A 25,787-nucleotide genomic window follows, 5' to 3' on the forward strand; every position below is an offset into this window, starting at 1 on the left:
GCAGTTAAGCTTGTGCTCAAATTGGATCGTCTGTTAGCAGCCTAAATTATATTAAAATCAATGAATTTAGCCAGAGACTACGAAAGACGAAAGTCATAGATACAGGTCAGCTGACACAATTTTTATCATTGGTCTTGTGATAAGTGGTCTCCGCCATTCTCGGATCGCCTTTTCCATCTTTCTTATCCCGTGAGTTTATTTCATTGTAATTTCTCTACAATTTAAGTTCGCTTGAGTAATTATTTGTTTCTGTATGTGGTATTAGTGGTGCATTGTTGTATTTAATATCGGTAAGCCGGATTACAGCCTGGCTTTTCTTTTTATTTTCCTAGCGTCTTGTAAATGTCACGTAAATTGTAATTTATTGAAATAAATTGTGCACGGGCGGTTAATCCGAATAATATATTTCCTTTCCCTTAATGTCCGAAACAGTGGTACTCATATTTCCCTCTAAATAGTCTTGAAAAAGGAGTTCATTCTCCATTATCTCCACCCATGGATCATGTGACATCAACTACCTAGCTAAATTGAAACCCTGAATTGCTTTAGGTACAAATACGCAGAAACACCGTTTTTCTTTAAAAGTAAAGTGTACCAATGAATTTATGTATGGCATGACACAAAAAAACGTTTCTAATAAGTTAAAGCCATCAGTTCTAATTTGAATCTTACTACTATCATAATAGTGCTTCTTAAAAAGTCCTGCAGTTTTTTTTTTTCAGTAAATTGTAACTATTGTTCCCTTTTTAATGATATTTTCAGTAACGGAAGACAAACCAAGGCACCAAGCCTTGGTTTGTCTTTCGAAGTATTGATTTTAGTTATTCCTCTTGTACTGGTGCCAATTTTGCTGTAGGTACACAAATACTAGTTTTTTAGCACAAAGGTCTTACAGCTAAGAAAAATTATTTAGATCTTAAGACTTTGTCTTGCATACCATCTTATTACTTAAGTACTACACTTAAGTTTTTCACACTACATGAAATTTTTGTTTTATATTACATACATTTTATCTATTTTTCTGGCTTAAAATGATTTAAATATATATATTATTTTTTGAACCTATGAAAATTATTCAGTGATTGATGAATATTATCAGTGTCAGTGATTAAGTTACTGATAAGGGTTGCTGATCAGCTGATCTGTCAGTTAGGTCTCTACAAACTTGGTTTAAAGTGTACAAATACAATTTTGACTAACTAAATCTTCCTAGGTAAAAACAAAAATAATTAGCCAAATTTTTATTGAATAGAATTCATTTTTTGTTTTATGTTCATTATTTTTCTCTTCTCTATGGTTCTTTGTGTTGCAGTTTTCTGCCATTTTCATTGTAGTGAAGCATAATTGTGATAATAGTTATTGTTCATTCATAATTTCCTTTGTTCCTAGCCCAACTCAAAACAATAAGTTTAAACTACTTTTAAACACTACACTAGCATTATACACATACAAAATCAATAAAATTAAATTCATTTGTTGCCCATGCTACGTAATAAAACAAGTGTAGGGAGTTAACTGACTTTTTTCTTATAAATCACAAGGACAATACAAATATTAGTATATTGGACAGTTAGGCAGTGCTTATTGTGAAAAAATTTAATAATTATATTGACCTAACTTTGGCTCCTAACTTAATCTGCTTGATATAAATATATAATTAATAGCCTGTGGAATAATGTAGCTATTATAGTGATTTTTTAAAAGTCTCAATCCATATAGACAAAGTTGCGAGCTCAAGGCATCATCTATTGATATTGGGATACTGCTTTGCTGCATAAAGAGTAGACTGAAATCTGAATGGTCAAAGATACAACTATCACCCATTAGTAAATTATTAAATCCATTCATAGCACCTACCTACTCCTTTAGTTTAAGGACAAAAGTAAATTATAGTTTTCTAAAAAAACATCTAATATCAAATCTTCCTAATATTAATTATATTATTCTTCTTATTATTCTAGTTCTTTATCAACATTTAAATATTGATTGTGGAATTTTTATTTTGTTACAGGTCTTAGAAGAACAAAACATTCAAAATGGCGGCAAAGGGCGGTTTGATGTCAATCGCCAATGAGGAGAATGAAGAGAGGTTCGGATATGTGTTTGCTGTGTCTGGTCCCGGTAAGTAATTTCATTTATTTATATATAGTCAGTTCAGCTTTTCAAAGTGTATTTTCATGCAGAAAGACATATGTTTGCACACATGTCTTAATGATATTTTCCATAGAACTAGAATCTTGAAGTCTGGTATGAACAAAAGTCTTGTGACGGGAGTAAATCATTAACATCTAGAAAAACAGTCGTAAAGCATTGTCTCTGTCATTGGGGCCGACAAAACATCACATAGGCATAGAGTAAGAATATTCAGTTTAACTCAATGACAAGTTGCAAGAGCCCTATCTCAGAAGTCATGTAACACGGAAACCACAAAGCTACGTCAGTGAAAGAGGCCTCAATATCGCCGTCCCTAGAGCTAAACCCGAGGCTGCCTAGGAAAGCATTGTCTGCACTGCGTGAACGCAGACTTGATGTCCAACTGCATAAATCGGATGCTCAAGACCAGGCAAAGTGGGGTGAAAAAGGTAGGTAAGCGGGCCTCACTTAGGTGGGGAAACTTTTAGTCAAAGAAGTTAACAGTTAACCTCAGACAAAGTTACAGGTTTTTGTGTGTTTGTGCAGTGGTGACAGCGGAGAAGATGTCCGGCTCTGCCATGTACGAGCTGGTGCGTGTCGGCTACCATGAGCTGGTGGGGGAGATCATCCGACTTGAGGGAGACATGGCCACCATTCAGGTACATACAACTACCTGTTACTTGTCTTAGGGCTGATTTTTCAATCATCATATCTGAGCAACACAGCTTATGACTAACTTCTCAGCCACTAAAAAATTTGAATCATACGACAAATTGCATTAATTCCAGGTGTACGAGGAGACCTCAGGAGTCACAGTGGGCGACCCAGTACTCCGCACGGGCAAGCCGCTGTCGGTGGAACTGGGGCCCGGCATCCTGGGCAGCATCTTCGACGGCATCCAGCGGCCGCTGAAGGACATCAATGAGCTGACACAGTCCATCTACATCCCCAAGGGTGTCAACGTGCCGTGTCTGGCGCGGGAGATCGACTGGGAGTTCAACCCTCTCAATGTGAAGGTGAGGAGTCACAGGAACTGCACAAGCGAGCTGGGCTCGTGTCCCGGCCAGCGTCTTCGACGGCATTCAGCGGCGGCTGAAGGAAGTCAAAGAGCTGATGCAGTCCATCTACATCTGTTTGATTTTGTGTGTGATTTTCTGGGAGTGTTTGGTTTTCTGGAATCAGATATAGCCTATGTCACTCTCTTTACTTTACCCATGCAAAAACCGTTGCTCTGTTGTTGGGACATGATTGAAGGACAAACCAAAAAATAAATCAACTTTCGCATTTCTAGTAATACTAGCTGATGCCCGTGACTTAGTTCCTGTGGATATAGGGTTTTAAAAATCCTGTGGGAACTCATTGATTTTCCGGTATAAAAAGTAGCCTATGTGTTAATCATGGATTAACACATAGGTTACTTTTTTTTACAATAATTTTATATAAATTATAATCTATCTCCATTCCGAATTTCAACGAAATCCGTCCAGTAGTTTTTGCATGAAAGCGTAACAAACATCCATACCTCCATACCTCCATCCATACACACAAACTTCGCGTTTATAATATTAATAGGATGGGTAGTGATGTGGCATTTTGCCCACAGGTGGGATCCCACATCACCGGCGGAGACCTGTACGGCATCGTGCACGAGAACACACTGGTGAAGCACAAGATGTTGATGCCTCCCCGCGCCAAGGGAACCGTCACCTACATCGCGCCAAGTGGCAACTACAAAGTTACTGTGAGTATACATATTGTTTTAGATATATTCACTTTTATCTGATATGATCTGTCGCAATTTCAATAATAATAAATAATAATTTACATGTTTATTTAATGTAACAGCCTTGTAATAAGGTATCTTCAAGTGAGTGGTGTATAAAACATATAAATTGTGTGTATAGGATATAGTGCTTGAGACGGAATTCGACGGCGAGAAGAACTCATACAGTATGTTGCAAGTGTGGCCGGTGCGGCAACCCCGGCCCTGCACGGAGAAGCTGCCCGCCAACCATCCCCTGCTCACCGGCCAGAGGGTGTTGGACTCACTCTTCCCGTGAGTATTAAGCTGCAAGACCGATGCGTCGGTGCTGTAAGTTGTGCAATTTCGCCTGCATAATAAACGAAAACCGAACTGATTCTATTCGTTTTTTTCAGATTTATAGAGCACACTTTGACTTTGCTCAGACTTAAGATTGAGTTAAAACGAGACAGATTTATGTGAGAGATAAACATCTGTCTTGTTTTAACTCTATCTTAAGTCTAAGCTAAGTCAGGATGCGCTCTATAGATCTCACCCTAAAACATGTTCATTGTTTGTATACTGCAGTTGCGTCCAGGGTGGCACCACGGCCATCCCCGGGGCCTTCGGTTGCGGCAAGACTGTCATCTCACAGGCGCTGTCCAAGTACTCCAACTCTGACGTCATCGTCTACGTCGGCTGCGGGGAGCGTGGTGAGTGCGCACACATGCATACACACCAACGCTTACACATCACACGCGCATACACCACCCACACATCAACTCATTCCTACGTCGCACGCACACCCAGGCAAACACATCAACTCATTCGTACGTCGCACGCACACCCAGGCAAACACACCAACGCGTTCACAGACACACACACTCACATACACCGACGAATTGTTAGAGACACGTACACTCACACACACTCACTCGCACACATCGGACGCACGCAACTCACGCTCACACGTCACAAACAATCCTAGTCACATTCACTTATACATCATACACACTCACATGTCACACATACGAACACACGTCATACAGATAGTATTAATTCTAACTATATATTTTTGGTGATCAGGTAACGAGATGTCTGAGGTACTGCGGGACTTCCCCGAGCTGACGGTGGAGATCGAGGGAGTGACGGAATCCATCATGAAGCGTACCGCGCTCGTCGCCAACACCTCCAACATGCCCGTGGCCGCCCGAGAGGCTTCCATTTACACTGGTAAGATCATACATACATACATACATCATCACTTTTCATCAGGTGTGATCGCGCTCAAGCGTGTGCCTGTATAATAACTCAGTAAAAAACCATTGTGTGGTGCCAACCAGTGCCATTGAATGGTGAGTTTTATTCTTGGTTTGTTAATGTATGTACTTGTCCTCAGGAATCACCCTGTCGGAATACTTCCGTGACATGGGCTACAACGTGTCCATGATGGCCGATTCGACCTCGCGTTGGGCCGAGGCGTTGCGTGAGATCTCGGGTCGCCTGGCGGAGATGCCGGCCGACTCGGGCTACCCCGCCTACCTGGGCGCTAGACTCGCCTCCTTCTACGAGCGGGCTGGTCGTGTCAAGTGCCTTGGCAACCCCGACAGAGAAGGTAAACATAATGACATATGAACGCCGGATTCATATGTTATCACTGGCAACACACACTGTCCAAAGAATTTGGTCTTCAAGCACTGAGAAATTTTGGACAAGAAGACATCTCGAAACTTCACAAACGCTGCCCAGCCGAATTGGTTTTGGATAATTTTAAACATTAATCGTCAAATATTTAGGTATCGGAAGTATTTATGTATTGGAAGGTGGACAAAATCAGTACTGATTTAAAATAAACTTCTCTTGATAGAACTAGCCGAAACATATGTGTGTCTTGTTTTCACATGAAATATTGTCTTTCGCTAGGTTCCGTATCCATCGTGGGTGCCGTGTCGCCCCCCGGTGGTGACTTCTCGGACCCCGTGACCGCGGCCACGCTGGGTATCGTGCAAGTGTTCTGGGGTCTCGACAAGAAGCTGGCCCAGAGAAAACATTTCCCCTCCATCAACTGGCTCATCTCCTACAGGTAACATCTGATGACCTGACTGGTAATCTTTGACTAACTCCGGTAACTGTTGACGAATACTGACAAGTAACATTTGATGATCGCTCTAATTTGTAAATACCATATATGCAATCTTTTGACAGGTAGCATATCTGCAATCTTGACAAACTTTTGACAGGTAGCATAATATCTGCAATCTTGACATACTTTTGACAGGTAGCATATCTACAATCTTTGACAAACTTTTGACAGGTAACATTTCTTTGACTGGCATGGCTTTCCCCTTTGAATGATGAGCTCCAATTTTTGACAACTTTTGACAACTCTATGACAGGTAACACTTGACGGTCTTATAGATTCTTACGATTTCATTGTCTATTTGGCTTTAATTGGTGAGGTTTGGCGACCTTTTCGACCTTTTATTTTGATGAAGTTTGAGGTGTCAACGCACTTGAGCTGCGCTGCGCGGCATATATTGTTTTATATGAGTTTATATGGAGCAATTCGCTGCCGCGTCGCGCAGCGTACCGCAAATGCGTTTGGACCTTTATATTCCCAAATATGTACCTTTTAGTTACAAAGCAAGTTGTAACACATAAATTTTTCTTAGTTTCAAAGAAAAATAAACACTTTTTCTCTCAACAGTAAATACATGCGTGCTCTGGATGACTTCTATGAGAAGAACTATGCTGAATTCGTACCTCTTAGAACTAAGGTGAGTGGTAAAGATTATTGCCATTAAATATTGGAATAACATAACTCCTCCCTTATATAAACAAAGAATTTGAAAGAAACTTGAAAACAAAGTTACTAATTAAAATTATTAGACTTTTGATTCAAACCTATGGTCCAACTAATAATAAATTATTTTAGCTTGTGGACCATCACTGCATCAGAAATACGTTTTCCCAGCGCCTACTAATCCAAATATTATGGTATATTCAATTTAGCAATATTTTTTCCTGGAGATTTACTTATTAAATTTATATCCAAATTTATAAAAGTACAAGTGTAAATTAAAAATTTATAACACCCCCGACGATCCAAGGTATTTGAGTTTTCCAAAACATCATTTTCAAATAAATAATTATGTATTTAGGCAACGTCCATCTTGACAGCTTGACATTTGTCTATTGACATAATATTATGAACCTAACGGTTATCTAACCTTCTTTTCTACAAGAAATCTAGAAAAGAGCTGATAACTCTTAAACGGCTGAACCAATTTTTTTAGATTATAGCTAAGAACACTCTCGATCAAGCCACCTTTCAAACAAAAAGAACTAAATTAAAATCGGTTCATTCGTTTAGGCGCTACGATGCCACAGACAGATACATAGATACACAGATACACAGACACACAGATACACAGATACACACGTCAAACTTATAACACCCCTCTTTTTGGGTCGGGGGTTAAAAAGGTAACTGATTGACTGACTGATCTATCAACGCACAGCTTTTGAGCTGTATTTTGAATATGTAGCAGTATTTTGATACTGGACGGATTGGGCTGGGCATGCAGATAGATATTATGATGTAGGCTAAGGGGGTAAAATATAGGGGTTTAAATTTTTTGTAGTCCACGCGGACGAAGGCGCGGGCGTAAGCTTGTTGAAAATATATATACAAATTGGAATAACACCAACAGGTTAAGGAGATCCTTCAAGAAGAAGAAGATTTGTCAGAAATCGTGCAGCTGGTCGGCAAAGCGTCGCTGGCCGAGACTGACAAGATCACACTCGAGGTCGCCAAACTTCTGAAAGACGACTTCTTACAGCAGAACAGGTCAGTTCACGGGCTTTTTAAATATACAATAGTGTACAAACGAGCAGGCGGGTCACCTGGTGTCAAGTGATTACCATCGCCCATGAAAATTTGCAGCACCAGAGGTACCGTCAATTTGTTACCGGCCTTTTAGGAATTCGTTGGTCCGCCCCTTGAATAACCCCATGTTGTGTAATCTAGTGGAAACACCGCCGATGGGAGTTGATTCCACAGTTTGCATATGTGTGGATTTTTTTACTGTTTCCTAAATAAATACCTTCTTCTTCCTTCTCTATGGGCTGGTTTCCGCACTTAAACGTAAACCTAACGTAAACTAACCTAACTTAACGTTACCGTCTGTTGTGCAATATCCATACCTCAAGTCAAAGAAACCGGCCAAGTGCGAGTCAGACTCGCGCACCGACGATTTCGTTCTTGGGTATTTTTTTCGACACTCTACAGGTTAAGCCCTTTCATATGATACCCCTCTTGATATAGTTATCTTACTTTGAAAATACTAATTATTATTTGTTCATGAACACATTTTTTTTTGTGATGTAACCACAAATTCACGGTTTTCAGATTTTTCCTTTTCTTGCGCTATGTGACCTACCTACTGCCAAATTTCATGATTCTAGATTAACGGGAAGTACGGAACAGACAACAAAGTGATCCTATAAGCCTAAGGGTTCCGTTTTTCCTTTTGAGGTACCTACGGAACCTTAAAAATTGCCGAGTAAGCGGAGTACTGAGTAATAAACGAGTATACTCGGCCCAACTCTAATCGACAGTATATTTCGCCCCACAGCTACTCAGCGTACGATCGCTTCTGTCCGTTCTACAAGACAGTGGGCATGCTTAAGAACATCATCTCATTCTACGACATGTCGCGTCACGCCGTCGAGTCCACCGCGCAGTCCGACAACAAGGTCACGTGGAACGTGATCCGCGACGCCATGAACAACGTGCTCTACCAACTCTCCTCCATGAAGTTCAAGGTACGCATTACACACATCATTACACCAAACATTCCCCACATTCATTATGAATTACACTAGACATTCTTCATGAATTACACTCGACTTTGATTATGAATTACACCCAGCATTCATCAGTAATTACAATTTACACACCACATTCATTATATTAATTACACTCTACATTCTTCATTAATTACACTTTACATTCATAATAAATTACACTACATTCATAATTAATTATACCCAACATTTATCATACATTTCACCCAATATTCATTACAAATTACACCCAACATTCGTCAATAAATTACACCCAACAAGATATATAAGTTGAAGTTTAGGCTTGACGTGGTCACACTAATGTTGATGATACTCCCCAGGACCCAGTGAAAGATGGAGAGGCCAAGATCAAAGCGGACTTCGACCAGCTCCTTGAGGACATGTCCGCAGCCTTCCGCAACCTAGAGGATTAGATCCCCCTCCTTACGTAGCAGCCATGTCTATATTAAATAGGATTACGTCGCGCAAACTATCGATATGTCGAGAATCGATATTTTGTACATTTATTATTCTAGAAAACACTGTTTGCGACTTTTACTGTTTTCAGTAGTGTCTGTTTGATGGTGTTTTGTTTTGTTTTTATCGTTTTAAGCCTCTGCTGATAGGTGCGGAATTTCGTTCGGAATTGCCGGTAGTTAATAGTATTACTGCGCGGAATTTTCCTATGGATTTTCGCGCGATAATTTCGATGAATACCGAATGCCTTATATCTACACAACTAACGGTCATTATAAGCAACTTCGGTCGGAAATTTCCTTAAAAATAAGGCCATTTATTTAAATAAAAAACGATTGTAATTTCGCACTTTCGCACAGGAGGATCCAAAATAAATTATGAAATTTAAAAAAATGACATAACGAATGTCAAAGTTTATTCGGACGCCTGTATTTTACAATAATCTTAAGAGTTTTAGTGTAGTGACGATATTAAAATGTAATTCCATACTGTTGAAAGTTTTCCGGGACTTTGTACAAGTCCCGATTTTTGTCCCGCTTTATGTAAATAGAAATGTCGCGGAGGCTCGACGTCCCGCGCACTGCTCGTTAGTTGTTATTTATATTGAATTATTAATTATTATTATTCCTATATTGAAAGTATATTATAATAATTATTATTTATATATTTACTAACAAATCTATTCTGTTGCCCATAATAATTGTGTGCGTGATTTTCAAATAATCCTGGTGCATTCCAAGTTATTTTTAGATGTTACAAAAATATTTTTTTTTTAAATCTTGGCAATGGCATTTCCGGTAAACTATGTATGAGATCAAAATAAGAATAGGAATGAATTTCCGACATAATATTGTGGTGTGAAAAAAGCCGGCCAAGTGCGAGTTGGGCTCGCAAACGAAGAGTTCCGTACCATCGTACAAGACAACACTATTTAAAAAAAAAATTTGTATGGTGGCAAATTTTTATTATTTGTTGTTATAGCGGCAATGCAAAACAATTTTCCTTGTCAAACAGTAATTTTCGAGTGAAAGTTGACAGATCCTATTCTTATTTAGATGACATTGTAATTACATTGTTTTCGTGTTTTCAATGTGCAGTATTATTTTGTTTGAACTACGCTGATGGCTTGGCAACTAGCAAATAGTTGTCGACTGTACAAAATATATTATTCTAAATACAATAGAGTTATATTCTTGCTGTTTGAACTTGAACTTGATTGATAGGACGAAGTTATAAATAAAATATTAATTTTAAATCTTTGCAGTCTTCTTTTCTACCTCGCCTCTTTACATTTACGGCCTGCGCAGACGAGGACTTGTCCGCGGGGGACAAAAATGGGTCACTAAGAATTATAACGCGTAGGGCACTCTGATACTGACCAGGCATTTTCTATAGCTCAATAGCGCACTGATATTGACCGTGCATTTTCTATAGCTCAATAGCGCACTGATATTGACCGTGCATTTTCTATAGCTCAATAGCGCACTGATATTGACCGTGCATTTTCTATAGCACAATAGGGCACTCTGTTACTGACCAGGCATTTTCTATAGCTCAATACTGGCCATGCTTTACTTTTGATAAAAATTTGAACATTCTTGATTTGTTCTTGACATTTTGATAGTTCTGACAGGTTGAGACACTACAGAGAAGAAAATATTGAAGTTTTGTGAAATTATTTTACTTGTTAACGGTCAGAACAATTTATAAAACTCATAGAAGAATCTAAAGAAATAAGGGAGGAGTAGGTACTTGAAAAAATAAAGAGGAGTATAGTAGTATTACTAGTAGGAGTAGGAGATAAAGGTGCTGAAGACATAAACAGGAGTAGGCATAAAGTAGCCAAGATGCCAAAGGGGAGTCTGGACGAGCCGACGATGAGCGACGCGACCATCTTGGTCACCGTGGAGGATCTGATCGACAGAGCCATGGGACCCCCTGATGTAAGGAAACTATTTTAAACTTAACTAGTCTAATCCAATCCAATCTATGCAGACATTATTCTGTCTCGTTCTAACTCTAAGGCTGAAATCTATAGAGCGCACTTTGATTTTGCTCAGACTTAAGACACTGTTAAAACGAGACAGCGTTATATATAGCTGAATTTTCAGAAACTTCCACAGGAGTGAATATGCGGGCGGTTCTAGTAAATAATAACCGGGACCGGGAATCAAAGACCAAATTGGAATCTTCATAGTCTGTCACTCATCAGGTTACCGATTTAGTCCACACTGATTAACTGACATGAGGTGGTCGGAAGAAAACCCACACCACATATCCTCATACAGTACTGAAGTCCATTCATTCTTTTATAGGTACGTAGGTGTTTGTCTGTCCGTTACCTTTTCAAGATCCAAGTGATCCAACCACTGGACCGTTTCTTACAAACTGTACCACTTCTGCTACTTTTCATCCCGAAAAATTAGTGTAACCACTGATCCACGTGGTCAAAGAAGACGAAATATTAACGATTTTCCAATAATAATTATTATCATCATATGCAGGCCAATATACCTTGTCAAGTTCGTTCAGGCAATTCTCCATGAATTGCTATTTAGGAAGTTTAGCACATCCTGGAGATATGTACATAGGATAGTTAGTAGTTACCTATTTTTATTTCGAAGAGTTCCAAGGATTTTTTAAACCTAAACCCACGTGGTTAAACAAGACAAAACATTAACCATATTCCAATCATCACCAGGCCAACATAGTGAATTTCAAGCTGGTTCAGGCGATTCTCCACATACTGGCGAGACAGCAGCGGCTGTTAACGCAACGAGTCGAAATACGAATCGTAGAACTAAGACGTGAAGGTAGGAAGAGGACTCCCGGGGAAGAATCCTCAGAGAGCACAACCGAGAGTCCACTTCCGGGTAAAGGCAAGGCAAAGAGTCCAAGACGACCTGCCAAAAAAGAAAGATCAGACACAGCGGGTACGAGAGAAAAAGATAAGGCGGAAGATAAAGGGGATAGAAAAGAACGTGAAGGGGCTGCGAGAGTGACTCCGAGAGAAAAAGAAATGATAGAAAGGCAGGGGCAGCGGAAGACAACAAAAATCCCAGAAGAACCAACTCGATTCGCAACAAAACAAACGCATATGATGGTGAATAAAGGTAAATAATTGATAATTTTATCACTTATGTATTAACATTAAATGATAGGTATAAACAAATGGTTAAAATTAACATCGGTCTCCTATTCGGGGGGGCTGGGGTTCGATCCCAGCACACCTCTGACTTTTCCGATGTGCGTTTTAAGAAATTACATATAACTTGCTTGAACGGCCAAGGAAAACACCGTGAGAAAACCTGCATGCTTGAGAGTTTTTAACATTATGGGTATGGTACACTCGGAAAAATCATTCGCTTGACAGAGCATACTAATGCGTGCGTATGTATAACACACAAAGATACGACGCGATGCTATCCGATAATAGATACACTCACACTTACTACACTCACTCACACTTCTAGATAACCTTACCAGTCGTATAGGGTTGCAAATTTCACTTTGGTTAACATAGTTCTGATGGCCGAGTGGTAATAGGTGTTGAAGTTCTTAAACATGCCGTGAGTTCTAATCCTAGTGGGGGATTGCTTTTTTATTTTTGTAATTATTTATTTTGTCTTCTTTATACAGTTAAAATTATTATACTTTCAAACAATATAATTATAAGCAAGAAAAAACAAAAATAATAAAACTTTTTTATTTTAGAAGTTATTTATTTGTCTTTTGTGCAGTTCATAAATTATTATAATAAGCAAGAAATAAATAAGACGCTTGTCAAAAAATTAACACATCAAGTTAACAGAAGGTATACAAAAGAGGAAAAAAAATTGACATACTTTATCTACTTCTATTACTCCTATAGTAATTTAAAACCAATACCGATGTGAAGTATGCTAAAAGTCAGTCAAGTATGAACGTAATGTTTTATTTACGTTTTGGGTTACTTTTAGGTTTGTGAGATGAATCAACATGTTATTTACTTAGTTAGAAATCAAAATCAATTATAACTTCTAACTGCAATAACAATAATATCACTCACAAATAGAATTAAATTAATAACCTATATTTATTTAATAATGTATAAAGGTAGGCCACCCTCGTAAGCTATTACTTCTTGTAATCGACTCGTCATGTTAGTAATCATATTCCAGCAAGTCTATGCTGCCCCGCAGAGACTCCCAGGTTGAAGTTACCAGTTATTCAAAGTATATATCATTTGCCTGTAATTCTATTATTGTATTTTACGTCCATCCTTGTCCGACTCATAAGATTTTTCATTGGTAAAAATAACAATGTAATTACATCAGTCACAGTTTATATATTCCATTGCAAAATGAAAGTCTATGTTCCCGGTGCAAACCATTCGTAATATTTTCTTCGTAATGTATTCCGGCAGCACGCAAATAGTTCCGCACAGTTTGCAGAGCGACATTGTGCTTGGTCGCTGTCAACCAAGTTTTTAAAAAGGAATCCAGGATATGCATTGCAACGATGTCTTGGTGGTGATGTGACTCCATCTTATAAGCTGATGGTTTGGGCCCAGGTCAACAATTGTCTACATGCCCCGTTTCTCCGTAGTGACAGACCCACAAGCGCACGGTATTCATCTGTAAATGATTATACCCTGGATTAATACATAAGTTACTTTTCATCCCAGAAAATTAATGAGTTCCCACGAGATTTTTAATAACATATATACACGGGAACGAAGTCGCGGGCATTGGCTAGTATTTAGTATATTGGTTACATTGTTATACTATATTGTTATGCGTCTGATTAAAAGTATTAAATGGATTAAAAACATTACGCTAATATTTAGAAAATACTAAATACACATAAGTAAAAAGCACAAACATAATTTCAATACGAGTAGGTTATATTTGTTTACTTACCGATATCATCGATTTCGGTTATCGAAATATTCCGCTCAAATTACAATCTCTGCTTTTTAAACAAAGATAAATAAGTGTTCCACTGTGGTGAGAAGTTCAGTAGTTATTCAGTGTGAAAAATAACACAACACACCATAAATGAATTCACTACTAGGAACTATTAATCCGCGTGCTTAAGTTCTATTTGACAATAATTTATAAAATAGGTAGGGTAGATTTAAAAAAAAAATTATTGTTTTGTGAGCTCGAAACATTTCAGCGATGAAGTATAACTATAATAGACCTTAACTGACTTGTTTTAAAGCTTAAATTCGTGCACATATCTACAGCCAGCACTGCAAATTAAAGTTGTGAATTTTAGACGTTATCTCAAGGTTGTTTAAGGCCATTTTACTCTGACATTATTGTGCTTCGATGATCGGATTCTATCAGCGTGGGTAAGCGGCAATACGCGTATTATTGCCGCTTACCCACGCTAGTGCCTGCTCTGGGGAAATCAGCGAAATATGTAATTTGTAATTATTGCAAGTAGGTATGGTGAAAAGAGACCGACAATGCATTAAAGAGAGATAGGTGTAAAATAATAAGTAAACGAGTTATGCACACACATAACGCTTCGTTGTGTTGCCTGCTAACCGATTTATTTTGCTTTGTGTACCTACCTGGCTGGCAGAATCCATAAGAAATTTATATCTAAAGATATACATTAAATGTTAACTCTTCATTGTCATCCCGAACATTATAATCTATGTATAAATAAATTTACTCTATTTTCTTTCATGGTACTACAAAAAGAAGAAGAAGAAAAGGAAGAATATATTACAATAAAAGAAAAAAATAAGCTGGAGGGAGCAGAAAAAATGCCTCAAAAGGACAAAGCCGAAAAAAGGAAGCAGGAAAAGTTAAAAATTATTTCGCAAGAGGAACACGAAAAACTGTCAGAGAAAAAGGAGGCCAGAGCTAAAACCACGCCTCAAATAGAAAGAGAAGAATCAAAGAAATATGAAGAACCAAAGGAATATGAAATTGAACAGCTAAAGAAGGACGAAAAAGTGTCTGAAAAAAAGGAAGCCAGAGCTAAAACCATGCCCCAAATAGGAAGAGAAGAATCAAAGAAATATGAAGAACCAGAGGAATATGAAATTGAACAGCTAAAGAAGGACGAAAAAGTGTCTGAAAAAAAGGAAGCCAGAGCTAAAACCATGCCCCAAATAGGAAGAGAAGAATCAAAGAAATATGAAGAACCAGAGGAATATGAAATTGAACAGCTAAAGAAGGACGAAAAAGTGTCTGAAAAAAAGGAGGCCAGAGCTAAAACCATGCCCCAAATAGAAAGAGAAGAATCAAAGAAATATGAAGAACCAGAGGAATATGAAATTGAACAGCTAAAGAAGGACGAAAAAGTGTCTGAAAAAAAGGAGGCCAGAGCTAAAACCATGCCCCAAATAGAAAGAGAAGAATCAAAGAAATATGAAGAACCAGAGGAATATGAAATTGAACAGCTAAAGAAGGACGAAAAAGTGTCTGAAAAAAAGGAGGCCAGAGCTAAAACCATGCCCCAAATAGAAAGAGAAGAATCAAAGAAATATGAAGAACCAGAGGAATATGAAATTGAACAGCTAAAGAAGGACGAAAAAGTGTCTGAAAAAAAGGAGGCCAGAGCTAAAACCATGCCCCAAATAGAAAGAGAAGAATCAAAGAAATACGAAGAACCAGAGGAATATGAAATTGAACAGCTAAAGAAGGACGAAAAAGTGTCTGAAAAAAAGGAAGCCAGAGCTAAAACCATGCCCCAAATAGGAAGAGAAGAATCAAAGAAATATGAAGAACCAAAGGAATATGAAATTGAACAGCTAAAGAAGGACGAAAAAGTGTCTGAAAAAAAGGAGGCCAGAGCTAAAACCATGCCCCAAATAGAAAGAGAAGAATCAAAGAAATATGAAGAACCAGAGGAATATGAAATTGAACAGCTAAAGAAGGACGAAAAAGTGTCTGAAAAAAAGGACGCCAGAGCTAAAACCATGCCCCAAATAGGAAGAGAAGAATCAAAAAAATATGAAGAACCAAAGGAATATGAAATTGAACAGCTAAAGAAGGACGAAAAAGTGTCTGAAAAAAAGGAGGCCAGAGCTAAAACCATGCCTCAAATAGAAAGAGAAGAATCAAAGAAATATGAAGAACCAGAGGAATATGAAATTGAACAGCTAAAGAAGGACGAAAAAGTGTCTGAAAAAAAGGAAGCCAGAGCTAAAACCATGCCCCAAATAGGAAGAGAAGAATCAAAGAAATATGAAGAACCAAAGGAATATGAAATTGAACAGCTAAAGAAGGACGAAAAAGTGTCTGAAAAAAAGGAAGCCAGAGCTAAAACCATGCCCCAAATAGGAAGAGAAGAATCAAAGAAATATGAAGAACCAAAGGAATATGAAATTGAACAGCTAAAGAAGGACGAAAAAGTGTCTGAAAAAAAGGAAGCCAGAGCTAAAACCATGTCCCAAATAGGAAGAGAAGAATCAAAGAAATATGAAGAACCAAAGGAATATGAAATTGAACAGCTAAAGAAGGACGAGAAAGTGTCTGAAAAAAAGGAGGCCAGAGCTAAAACCATGCCCCAAATAGAAAGAGAAGAATCAAAGAAGTATGAAGGACCAAAGGATAATGAAATTGAACCGCTAAAGAAATACGAAAAAGTGTCTGAAAAAGAAAGAGAGAGGCATGAAAAAGCAAAAACAATGTCCCGAATGGAAAAAGAAGAACCAGAAGAGAAAAAGAAAGAGGAAAAAGAGAGAGTGGAAGGAGTAAAAATGAAAGAAGAGCGACATGTAAAAGAGAAACTAGTCGAAAAATATCAACCAAAGGCCGAGAAGGGCCGATGGCCTGCGGTGAGTTTATGTCAACATTTATTATGCAAAGGGCTAGGCTTTTTTTATTACTTTCTTAATAATAGCATGATGCAGATTAGGTCTTTAGCTAATTTTAGCTTATATTAGGTATATATTATCTTTTTCTTACTCCGTCTGCCTATTAGAATTTTATTAGTCTTGAGCGCGGTGTTTAAACTTTAAAGGCGAAAAACATCAGAATGAACATTTTTAAACATGAATTAAGTACGTCTTTACTAGGCAGAATATATTCTCCTTTCTCATTCAACTGTCTTAACTCTCTCTTTCAACTCCATCTAAGAGAATAAATCCCTACTACTTTTTTACTTTTTACAGAAAGAACAAGAATCAGACCGAAAGAAACCTGAGCAAAGAAGTGGTTACGACATTGAGATAACGGGTGAACTTCATTACATACCTACCTTTACCTACGTACTTACGACTTTCTTCAAAATATCATATTTTAACCAACTTACCTCTGAATATTCTACCTTAATAGTTAATTTTGATAAATAGGTTTAAAATCACTTATCAAATATTTTTATTTCAGAAAAAATTGTCGATCGTGAAAAAATTCTGGTAGGTGAGTGTATTTAGGCACTTATGTTTATTTAGACAGAGAAGAGAAGATACAATATTAAGACAGAGAAAACTACCTTTTGTCTCTATATTTTTTACTAGCTGATACCTGCGACTTTGTTCGCGTGGATGTAGGTTTTTTAAAATTCCCGTGGGAACTCTTTGATTTTCCGGGATAAAAAGTAGCCTATGTGCTAATCCAGGGTATAATCTATCTCCATTCTAAATTTCAGCCCAATCTGTCCAGTAGTTTTTGCGTGAAGGAGTAACAAACATACACACCCACACACACACACACACATACAAACTTTCTCCTTTATAATATTAGTGTGATCCTTAGGCCTTTTTTGGGTAGACACAACCAAAATTCGCAAACGAAAATTTTCTGGGCCCTAAATTTTACTAATAAACCCGAAATATCGATATGATAGTAGGTATCAAGCACACTTTAGTGTTTTTGTTAATTAATATTAGTAGCATGGAAGAGATCGCTATAGTACCTAGATACTATTAGTGATTAAAATAATATAGCCGTCGATATAATTTATATTATTATAATTATTGCTCTGTATTTCTGTTCTTTTTTTGGTGGCAATAAAAGGTTCTCATACAGTCATTTAGACAATTTAAAAACGCTTTCTGGTTTTTTTTTTCAGTTGAGAAAGCACCAACTACTCGCTCTGGTGAGTGTCGAATTATTCTAATTTATTGTCAATGACATTATTGATATAATGGGGCGAAAGGTACGTCGAGTGGTTTGTCTGGTTCAGCGGATAATAGCAAAATAAGCTTTTAGTTCCTTATAAATAAATTTTGTTTTTTTTTAACTCCAAAAACATTTCTGTGGGCAAAATTCCAGGTGCTCGCTCTAGCGGTAGCATCGACGTGGTGACGCAGTCGCAGTTCGCTCTGCTGGAGTCGGCCGTGAAGCAGCTGGCGAGGATGGCGGCCCCGCTGCAGCTGCAGCTGCCGGACAACAAGCAGCTCATGAGCGACGTGATGAGCGGCGCTGCCACCTTGCCTGACGCTATGCAGACCTTACAGGTCGTAGCCTTTCGTCCGTCTGACACAGCAGTAGCACCGACGTGGTTCGCTCCCCTGATAACCGCAACTGTTTACGTTTTGCAAATCTTTTGAACATTATAAGCAGGAATATGTAAAGCTAGCACTGACAGCTAAAAACAGTCATAACTGACTGTTTCGGCGAATGCTTATCGAAAAGAATTTCTTTCATTGTCTTACACGAGTCAAAACGACTGTTTGAGCTTTACAATAAGCTATAGCATAGCATAGCTGATTTAAGTCCCAAACTCTGGTACAAATGATAAATGGTTGCCTCGGCAAGTGGAAACACCTAACAGAGACTTAAGTGCAGCAGGAGAGAACTTGGAGACAACGAAGTCCATAACTAACGAAACAAACGAAAGGCATTCTGAACCAGTGGTAGATGCATTTGAAGATTCAAAAGAATTAAAAATCATTGTATTTCTATAACAAAGGAGGACGTTGCAGATAAACTCTAGACTGCAGGCGGCGGAGACGGCCTTGGTCCGGATGTCGGGTCTGATGACGCAGCTGGCGGCAGCCGGAGCGCTGCCAGACGAAATCGTTGAGCAGATGGAAGCGTTAGAACCATCCCTTGCAGAACTACGAACACAGGTGCTTTGTGACCCTGTTCAAATATCATGATTAACCCATCAAGGGCCCACTCTTAAGCGTTGGTCTGCTCTCAGAATGAGAAGGGTTATAGTCCATCACGTCAGCCAAGAACGGATTAGTAAACTTCACACTTTTGAGAACATTATGGAGAATTCTCAGGCATGCAGGTTTCCTCACGATGTATTCCTTCACCGTTAAAGTATATTTCATTGCTTTTTTCACATAATGTACACGTAAAAGGCAGGAGCCATCGATATTACATAAGAATTTATTGTATCACTTCTCAGTAGAAACTATTTTCCGAACCGGTGGTAGAGACTTGACATTTCATAAGTGGCACAAGCTGTCCTGCATGAAATAAGTAAATTCATCTGTTGATATGAGAGCGACAATAACCAAAATGTGTTGTTTAAAGTGTGCAGTCAAAGAACTCTGTCAACCGTTGAAATTAAATTTTCAGGCGGATCAGTTGTACCGACGAGACCAAGCAGACAAATATCAGCCTTTGACAGGAAAGAAGTCTGTCGCCATGGATCCCAAGATTGCTCGATCTAAAACCCCTAGAGTGTCTAAAGGCATGGAGGTAGAACCTGCAGAGACGCTCATCCATGACATCTCCGTAGCGCTACCTTCCACCGTGTCCAGAGTTTCCAGGGTGTCTTCGATGACTGCAGGAGTTCCTTGTGTCACCTATGAGGATATGGAGTCAGTATTATTATTTTACTTCCTCTCTCTTTTTAATCTCACCTGCTGGTAAGCGATGATGCAGTCTAAGATGGAAGCGGGCTAACCTGGAAGGGGTATGGCAGTTTTTAATACGCCTTTGGTTTCCACACGGTGTCATACCAGAACGCTAAATCGCTTGGCGACACGCCTTTGCCGTTCTTTCTTTTATTTCTTTGGTCAACTTACAGTCTTTTTATCTGCATGACATTTAATTGATTTGAAAGCACGCACGCACGCACACATTTTACAATTAAAAGGAAGCAATTTTGTTTCAGAGCTGCTTTGAAAGACCTAAAGGATGAAATTCTTAAATGTCTGAACAACATGACAGGGAGAGCCACATCATCCGTAGAGACTGCTCTGCATACCGCCAAACTTGTAGGTGAGGTATTTCATAGACTCGTAACTTCGTCCGCGTTGTTCAGGTTTATTAAGATTGTTAGAACTTCGCAAAATTCTTTGGGTAGGGGTCTTTAAGTATATTATACAGAGACTTCTGATTTTACTTCTAATTTTAATTATTCGAGCTAATCTACTTATTTTATTCTGGGCCATTATTATTATATTAAAATTAAAATTTGTAAAATGTAAGTTCAAAACTTACATTTTACAAATTTTATGTCACCTATTTCTGTATCATTTATTTGTAGTAGTTCGCGAACTTTATTCTTTTAATAATAGACTTTCAAGGTAACATTTATTACATCCAAATAATTTCAAAAACAATTTTTTTTGTTTTCTCTTTGATTTGATATCTTTGATTTGATGCCTTTATTAATTAATTCATTGTTTTTGATGTAAAGCTGAGAAGCTCGACATTGCGTTGAAGCTGGACAAGCGAATATCATTTCTACACTCTATGGTTGAAGACTACGCTGAGCAGTTGAAAGGGTTCGACTCCGGACTCGCTACGCAGGTAACGCACTATAAACGCACAATCGTTGTTTTTTTTTAAAATGTATGTACTATGTAGACCAGCGCTTGGCTGCAATCAGAGCTACTGGCAAGTATGATGCAGCCTAACATGGACTTGTCCGCTTTGTTTTTTTTTGATTGACAGACCTAACTTTAGGCCCTTGCAATAATATGCTAAGCTTAGAAAATGCTTTGAACGATTGTCATCAGATGCTAAGTTTCCAAGAACAAACGGCACAGATGCGCGCAGACCTGCAAGCTGGACTTTTGCAGCTGGAAAACGTGAACAACAATGCTGAAACTGCAGGTGGTTAACCTCTTTTATTTACAATTGTATTTTTCCTCGTTATGTAAAAATATATTATTTCGAAATTGCTAGCATATAGCTTAACATACCTACACACTTAGGCTGCTTTTCCATCAGGGATGTGCTATGCAGATATGATGTGAGGAATTCAAAGCTAAGCTATGAAACTATATTGTGACCGTTTCCACTAATGCTAAGCGGTGTACGATGTAAGGTAGATCTGCGACTCGAGCTAAGCGATGCATTGATGGTAGAGAGCATAGAGCCACACCACTCGTGAATCCGTAGCTTCCAGTTCCCATGTTCATAGCACGCATGTTTCCATACAAAATGCACAGCTTCGTTGAACCCATTCCACCTATGCTAAGCTGTGTGGAGCAATGAAAATTATTATTAGTCGATATCACACACGTCCAGCAACACATATAGCAATGTAGTATAGTATACCACATCTCTGGTGAAAAAGCAGTCTCAGGTTGAAATCTTTAGACCGCACTTTGACTTTGCTTAGACTTAAGTTTCAGTTAAAACGAGACAGATTTATGGCAACGGTATAACGCTCGTCTCGTTTTAGTAGTCTCTTAAGTCTGAGCAAAGTCAAAATGCGCTCTGTAGATCTCAGCCTAAGGCCGTAAACTATTGATCTTTGTTCATACTTAAGACATGTACAACAAGGCAGAAACAAATATATATATACGAGTATACCCGTCTCGTTTTAACTCTGTCTAGTTTGGGTAATGCCAAAGTAGGTAAGCTCTAGATGTTGTTTAATTTAGCCGTATTGGAGCTGACAGAGAGGTACGACGAGCTGGCGAGTGAGCTGGACAGCACTCTGCACGCGCACAAGGCACTCACGGACTCGCAGGCGCAGCTGAACGCGGAAATGCATGTGAGAGTTTTTTATTAATTTATAGACTAGCGCTCGTCTGTAATCAGACCTGCTAGCAAGTGATGATGCAGGCGAAGATGGAGCGCGCTTGCCTAGAAGGTGCCTATTCAGTCTTGACTTGAAGGGCGTTCCATATATCCTAGCAGTTCAGATTAGAAGCGAGGAAGCAAATCGCTTCGTACAGGTCCGAGGAATTTCAACTACGTACCTACGCCTGCTCAAAAAAGGAGTGTAATGTATTTAGGGATGTGAGATTCTTTATTCCACCATAACATTTAAATGCCTGAACAGATTTATCCAAATCTGTTCATATCGGGTATGGTCCAACCATCCTTACATCGTTCCGAGTGTATGCCAGACACCCTACCTCCTGATTAGCTAACTCTGTTTGTTTTCTAAATACTCATAGATATTTATACTGTTTTCATGAATATTTTTGGAATAGAGTCTATTGGAATGTATGGAGATGCTGCGGGAACAGAAGGCGGACCGGGATGAAGTTCTGGATGGACTAAGAGACAAGGTACCTACTACCTATACTATTAATTTTCTTTTCTTTCTCCTGTAGGGACTCTTGTCTCGCTCGCTCATTATATGCAACTTAGTTCAAATGGCGCTATGAATTAGTTTATAAAGGCCCCTTTTTAACCGACTTCAAGAAAGTAGGAGGTTCACAATTCGTCGGAATCTTCCTCATTTGGGAATTAATACTCTTGTCTCTTTAATCTTTTTCTACGCGGGAACCATTGGAGAGGGACGCTGCCATAGGTATATTTCTCGGCTCACGTGACCCAGTGAGCATGGCTGGCCTATTTCTTTTTTCCTGTCTCGCTCACTCATATGTGCTGCACAGCAAATAAGATGCGTTTTTTCAGTTTTTATCCAGCTTCAAAAAATGATTGATATGCTCACAGGCAGACTCGTCTCGACTGGCAGGGCTGCTGACGGAAGTGGAGTTCGCGGAAGCGAGGGCCGACTTCGAGCGAAGAATCGGCTTGTGTTACGACAAGTTTGAGCGTCAGGATGCTGTGTGGCAGGTAGCCTCCCTGACGGACTTGAGATTGACTGTCGTGGCCAAAACTCAGTTGGGAGGATAATTTGACGTACCTATTTTCTGAAAAAGGTTTTGATGACCTCTCTTGAGGTTTTGGCGCAGGGATGAGCGCTGTGGTATTATAAGCAGAAGATCCGGGTTCGAATCTCGGCAGGGGCAAATTGTTTCTGGTTTAGTCTTGTGGGAGGCTTCTGCTATGAATATCACCCTATCTATCCGTGCTATCACACGGGCAAAGGCGTCACCAAGCGATTTAGCGTTCCGGTATGATGTCGCGAAGAGACCGATAACTCATCCAGGATAGGTATAGTCCCCAACCCCTCGAATAGGGGATGGATCTATTAATCACTAGGTACAATATCATGGCTATTTGTGGATAGGTTTTTCAGAAGATACGTGTAATTCATTTTCTTTACGCCAGCTTTATATTTCCAGGAAGCCATAAAAGACATGAAGTATACAACGGAAAAGAAAGCTGAGCTGGTAGAGCTGCTCTCTATGCGCGACGACGCACAACGGCAGCTGCAGAACTTGAACGACAAGATTCGAGTGCTGGCTGCCGCACTCGGGGAGCCCAAGGCAAGGATATTCATCACCTTGGAATTTAGAAAGCTCGCATGGCATGTCCATTTTCATTGCGTCAAGAAAATGTTTATCTCCAGGCCGCACTGCTGACTCGCAAGATGGCGGAAGGAGCGACGTGCGGCGCGTGCCGCGAGCGCGCGCTCATGGAGCTCCACGAGGCGACGCACGGCGCGCCTCCCCGGCTGCCCGCCTTGCGCCCGCCTCCCGTCGGCGCCTCGGAGGAGCCCTGCCTCGCCGACTCGTTCGAGGTTGGGGCCGTCGTGGAAAGGCGAGTGTTTAACATATCTTTCTTCTTGTAGTGTCGTCTATCGAAGGTTGGCATTTCGCAACCATTAGGGCTATCTGCACCTTCCTCACGGTTCACGGTTTCTCGCTGTGAAGGAGGAACTAGGTTGTGGAGTTCCTGAGCACATTTCGGTGGCATTGTGAGTTGCGGTACGATTTTTTTTTGTATAAAGAATATTAGCCATGCTAATAATTTCCCCTCCGATTAAGCGTTAAGCTTGTGCCAGGAGGGGGTACGACAATAGTGCAATAGGGTCTGAACCGCCCACCTTTCGGAATCCAGTCTGCTCCTCTACCGTTGAGCTATTGAGGCTCTAACTCTTGATTCTTTCGCTCGATTGATTGTTAATTGTTAGTGAATGTGTTTGTCCCCAGGCACATGTGTCACCGCTGGTGCGGCGGCTCGCACACGCTGGTGTCGGAGTCCGCGCGACGCGTGCAAGCGACGCCTGTGGAGTTTGAAGTGGCCACGAGGAAGTTTGTGGACTACGGTGATGACGGACGGGTAACGATGCGGTGCTAACAGCTAATACCAACAATGAGCATTATTAAGTATACTGCCGGAAAGGACAGGGAATAGTAACTATTGATAATTATATTGATAAGATACCACAAAAACGATAGATTAAAACCCATGTATTTTTCAAAAGTTCACAATGTGTTGCAAATAAAACATCTGACTGATGCTAGAGGTCAATGAAGGCCGCATCGTTGGCGGGGTATTAACCCCGAGCTTTGCACGCTATACTATACATTGCGAGTTTGAAAAATTAAATCACTAAAACTAGAAGGCAAATGATTACCATTTGCCGTCTAGTTTTGGTGATTTTGGTATCGGGTTGTGTTTCGGTAGTATAATGATAGCGCTAAATTTTTGCTAGCGTTCCGGTTACACCCTGTATAATGTTGTGTGTTTGTTTGTCCAACAGCTGTATATGATGGAAGAGGAGTGCCAGCCCTGTGCAGAGTGCAACATGGGCGATGAGCACCACCCCGCGCCCGAACGCGGCGCCGGAGACGAGGTGATTGAGCCGGAAGCCCTCCTGGAGTGCACTTGCCCTCCGACTAATTAGAACTGAGCTGCGGGGTGATTCGCTAACTCAGTGCCCAACGATGAATAGTCACTGAGCTCATTTTTTAGTCCATTGAAGGTTTTCTACGAAACAATATTTTAATATCACCCAGTGAAGCAGCAATGTAGAACCAACTATCATTCAACGTTAGACACTGAATTTGACTCGGATACGAGTTCTTTTCCTAGTACTTCTTTTGTAAATCCTTTAAATACTGTTTGATTAGTTAGTAGTATATTTTGTTATCTACTTCTTTTATTTTATTATACCTATAATTTTTTAAAGTAAAAAAGGGAAATAAAAATACATAAAATTATATTTGAATTTTTATTTGTAAAAATAAATAAATAATTTAGATTGTCTACGAAAGCGTATTTACAACTTAATCAGCGCGATCTATAGAATAATTTAAATAAATAGTCGAATTACTTAAAGGTAATAATATAAGGGCCGGCGCACATATGGCGGAGCGCAGCGCAGAGCATTTTTCACAGTCAAAATATTATCGACATTGTCGTCATTGAAATAATATCTAAAATCAATTGTGCATCCGTGCGGATACTCGCGCATCCGCGCGCAGTCCCGCGCGTGCTCGCGCATTCTCTGGTAGAAATTCCCGTAATGTATCACGCGATTAGAAAACTTCGCGGGCATGCTCTGCACTGCGCTCCGCCATTGTGCACCGGCCCTTAAACAGTTAAAATTTAATTAAACAGTCACTCTTTAGATATAA

At 39.4% G+C, this 25,787-nt stretch overlaps 2 protein-coding genes across 3 annotated transcripts; both read left to right on the forward strand.

Annotated features, from left to right (window-relative positions):
* The first annotated feature begins 50 nt into the window (after positions 1–50).
* Positions 51–10,454, forward strand: LOC123873062 (V-type proton ATPase catalytic subunit A). Of its 2 annotated transcripts, none has more exons than XM_045917741.1 (14): positions 51–189; positions 2,012–2,121; positions 2,680–2,792; positions 2,922–3,149; positions 3,737–3,874; positions 4,038–4,189; positions 4,463–4,587; positions 4,961–5,107; positions 5,274–5,489; positions 5,798–5,957; positions 6,582–6,651; positions 7,588–7,724; positions 8,512–8,701; positions 9,064–10,454. In XM_045917741.1, the coding sequence occupies exons 2-14, from the start codon at positions 2,037–2,039 to the stop codon at positions 9,154–9,156; spliced, it is 1,854 nt and encodes a 617-aa protein (XP_045773697.1). In that variant the 5' UTR covers positions 51–189; positions 2,012–2,036; the 3' UTR covers positions 9,157–10,454. The 2 variants fall into 2 exon arrangements, with proteins under 2 accessions (XP_045773697.1, XP_045773698.1); XM_045917742.1 differs by having other exon boundaries at positions 138–290.
* LOC123873465 (trichohyalin-like) lies at positions 9,985–25,326 on the forward strand. The gene is made up of 20 exons (XM_045918310.1): positions 9,985–9,996; positions 10,948–11,142; positions 11,901–12,312; positions 14,896–16,982; positions 17,319–17,382; positions 17,533–17,565; positions 18,218–18,244; positions 18,421–18,605; positions 19,074–19,220; positions 19,681–19,925; positions 20,222–20,328; positions 20,750–20,862; positions 21,072–21,168; positions 21,945–22,057; positions 22,503–22,580; positions 22,972–23,094; positions 23,547–23,690; positions 23,774–23,964; positions 24,357–24,486; positions 24,911–25,326. Exons 1-20 carry the CDS (start codon positions 9,985–9,987, stop codon positions 25,052–25,054), a joined length of 4,647 nt encoding a protein of 1,548 aa, XP_045774266.1. The 3' UTR covers positions 25,055–25,326.
* Positions 25,327–25,787: the final 461 nt, after the last annotated feature.

The sequence above is a fragment of the Maniola jurtina genome, chromosome 16, assembly GCF_905333055.1.
Source record: "Maniola jurtina chromosome 16, ilManJurt1.1, whole genome shotgun sequence".
In the NCBI taxonomy this organism is placed as follows: domain Eukaryota; kingdom Metazoa; phylum Arthropoda; class Insecta; order Lepidoptera; family Nymphalidae; genus Maniola; species Maniola jurtina.